The sequence below is a fragment of the Monopterus albus genome, unplaced genomic scaffold (assembly GCF_001952655.1).
Source record: "Monopterus albus unplaced genomic scaffold, M_albus_1.0 scaffold3611.1, whole genome shotgun sequence".
NCBI classification, from domain to species: Eukaryota; Metazoa; Chordata; class Actinopteri; order Synbranchiformes; family Synbranchidae; genus Monopterus; species Monopterus albus.
In genome coordinates this window covers 1-1,086 of record NW_018131480.1, presented here as the reverse complement: position 1 = coordinate 1,086, position 1,086 = coordinate 1, and the positions used below count along the sequence as shown (strand labels likewise).

Sequence of the window (1,086 nt, the reverse complement as noted above, 5' to 3'; positions counted from 1 at the left end):
AGCAATTCATGCATATGAACCAGAATAACATGCAGGTAATGTCTATAAAACATGCCTGCTCTCCTTCTCCTACATCAATACAGTGGAGGTGACAGAGGACCTGGATGAAAATGAGCTTTTCTTGAATGAGCTGTCTGATATATCTCTGACAAAGGGAAGGTGCATTCCAGGTACACACTTTTTCATCAGCTGTAAGGCTCGTTTCATGAACTTCTGTCCTACAAAGGCGTAAATGATGGGGTTCAGGCAGCAGTGAGTGTAAGCGATGCACTCGGTCACTGCTATTGACATCCTTAAAGCTCCGTCAGTGGTGCAGTCGCTGGAGAATATGTCCTCAGTCTGCAGGAATCTCAAGAAACGGGAAATGTAATATGGAGCCCAGAACAAAAAAAAGACAGTCACTATTAAAATGATCAGCTTGACAACGCGGTGCTTCTTTGCAGTCCTCATATTCACCAATGTGGGGATGATCCTGGAGTAGCAAACTATCATCACCAACAAGGGAACCACAAGACCCAATATAAATGCTGAGAACAGGGTATAATTATTCCAGGCCTTATTTTCTGGGTTGTAGCTACATCCAGGGCTTTCCGGATCATCTGTCGTCACCTTTGTGAAGATAAAAGTTGGTAAAGAGACCACAAGACTCAGCAGCCAGACAGCCACAGTCAGAGCGATACCTGCCCTCAGAGTGCGATATCTTGCCACCTTGTGAGCGTGCACAATGATCATGTAGCGGTCCAGCGTCATGACAACCATGAAGAAGATGCTGGTGAAGAAGCCGGTGTAGTGGCAACCAGAGAGGAGATGGCACAGAAAATCACCGAAAACCCATTTTTCAACCACAGAGTAATGAGAGTGGAAAGGCAACGTGAGGACGAAGAGGATGTCGGAGACAGCCAGGTTCAAAAGACATATGTCTGTCAAGTTGGACTGGTTGCGGTGCTTCACCAGGACACACACCACTAGGGCATTACCTTGAGGGGTGGGGAGAGTGTTAAATCTGTCAGATGAATCAAATTACTATACTGTATGTGAAGTAATGTTCTCTCTCTCACTCTCTCCCTTTCTTTCTCACACACACAC

General features: G+C 45.8%; 1 protein-coding gene across 1 annotated transcript; it reads right to left on the bottom strand.

The window, feature by feature from the left end:
* Window positions 1-35: 35 nt before the first annotated feature.
* Window positions 36-977, bottom strand: LOC109954136 (C-C chemokine receptor type 1-like; the record flags this gene model as incomplete). The annotated part of the gene is made up of 1 exon (XM_020589539.1): window positions 36-977. A coding segment is annotated over one exon (908 nt), but the record flags the coding sequence as incomplete, so codon positions are not given.
* Window positions 978-1,086: the final 109 nt, after the last annotated feature.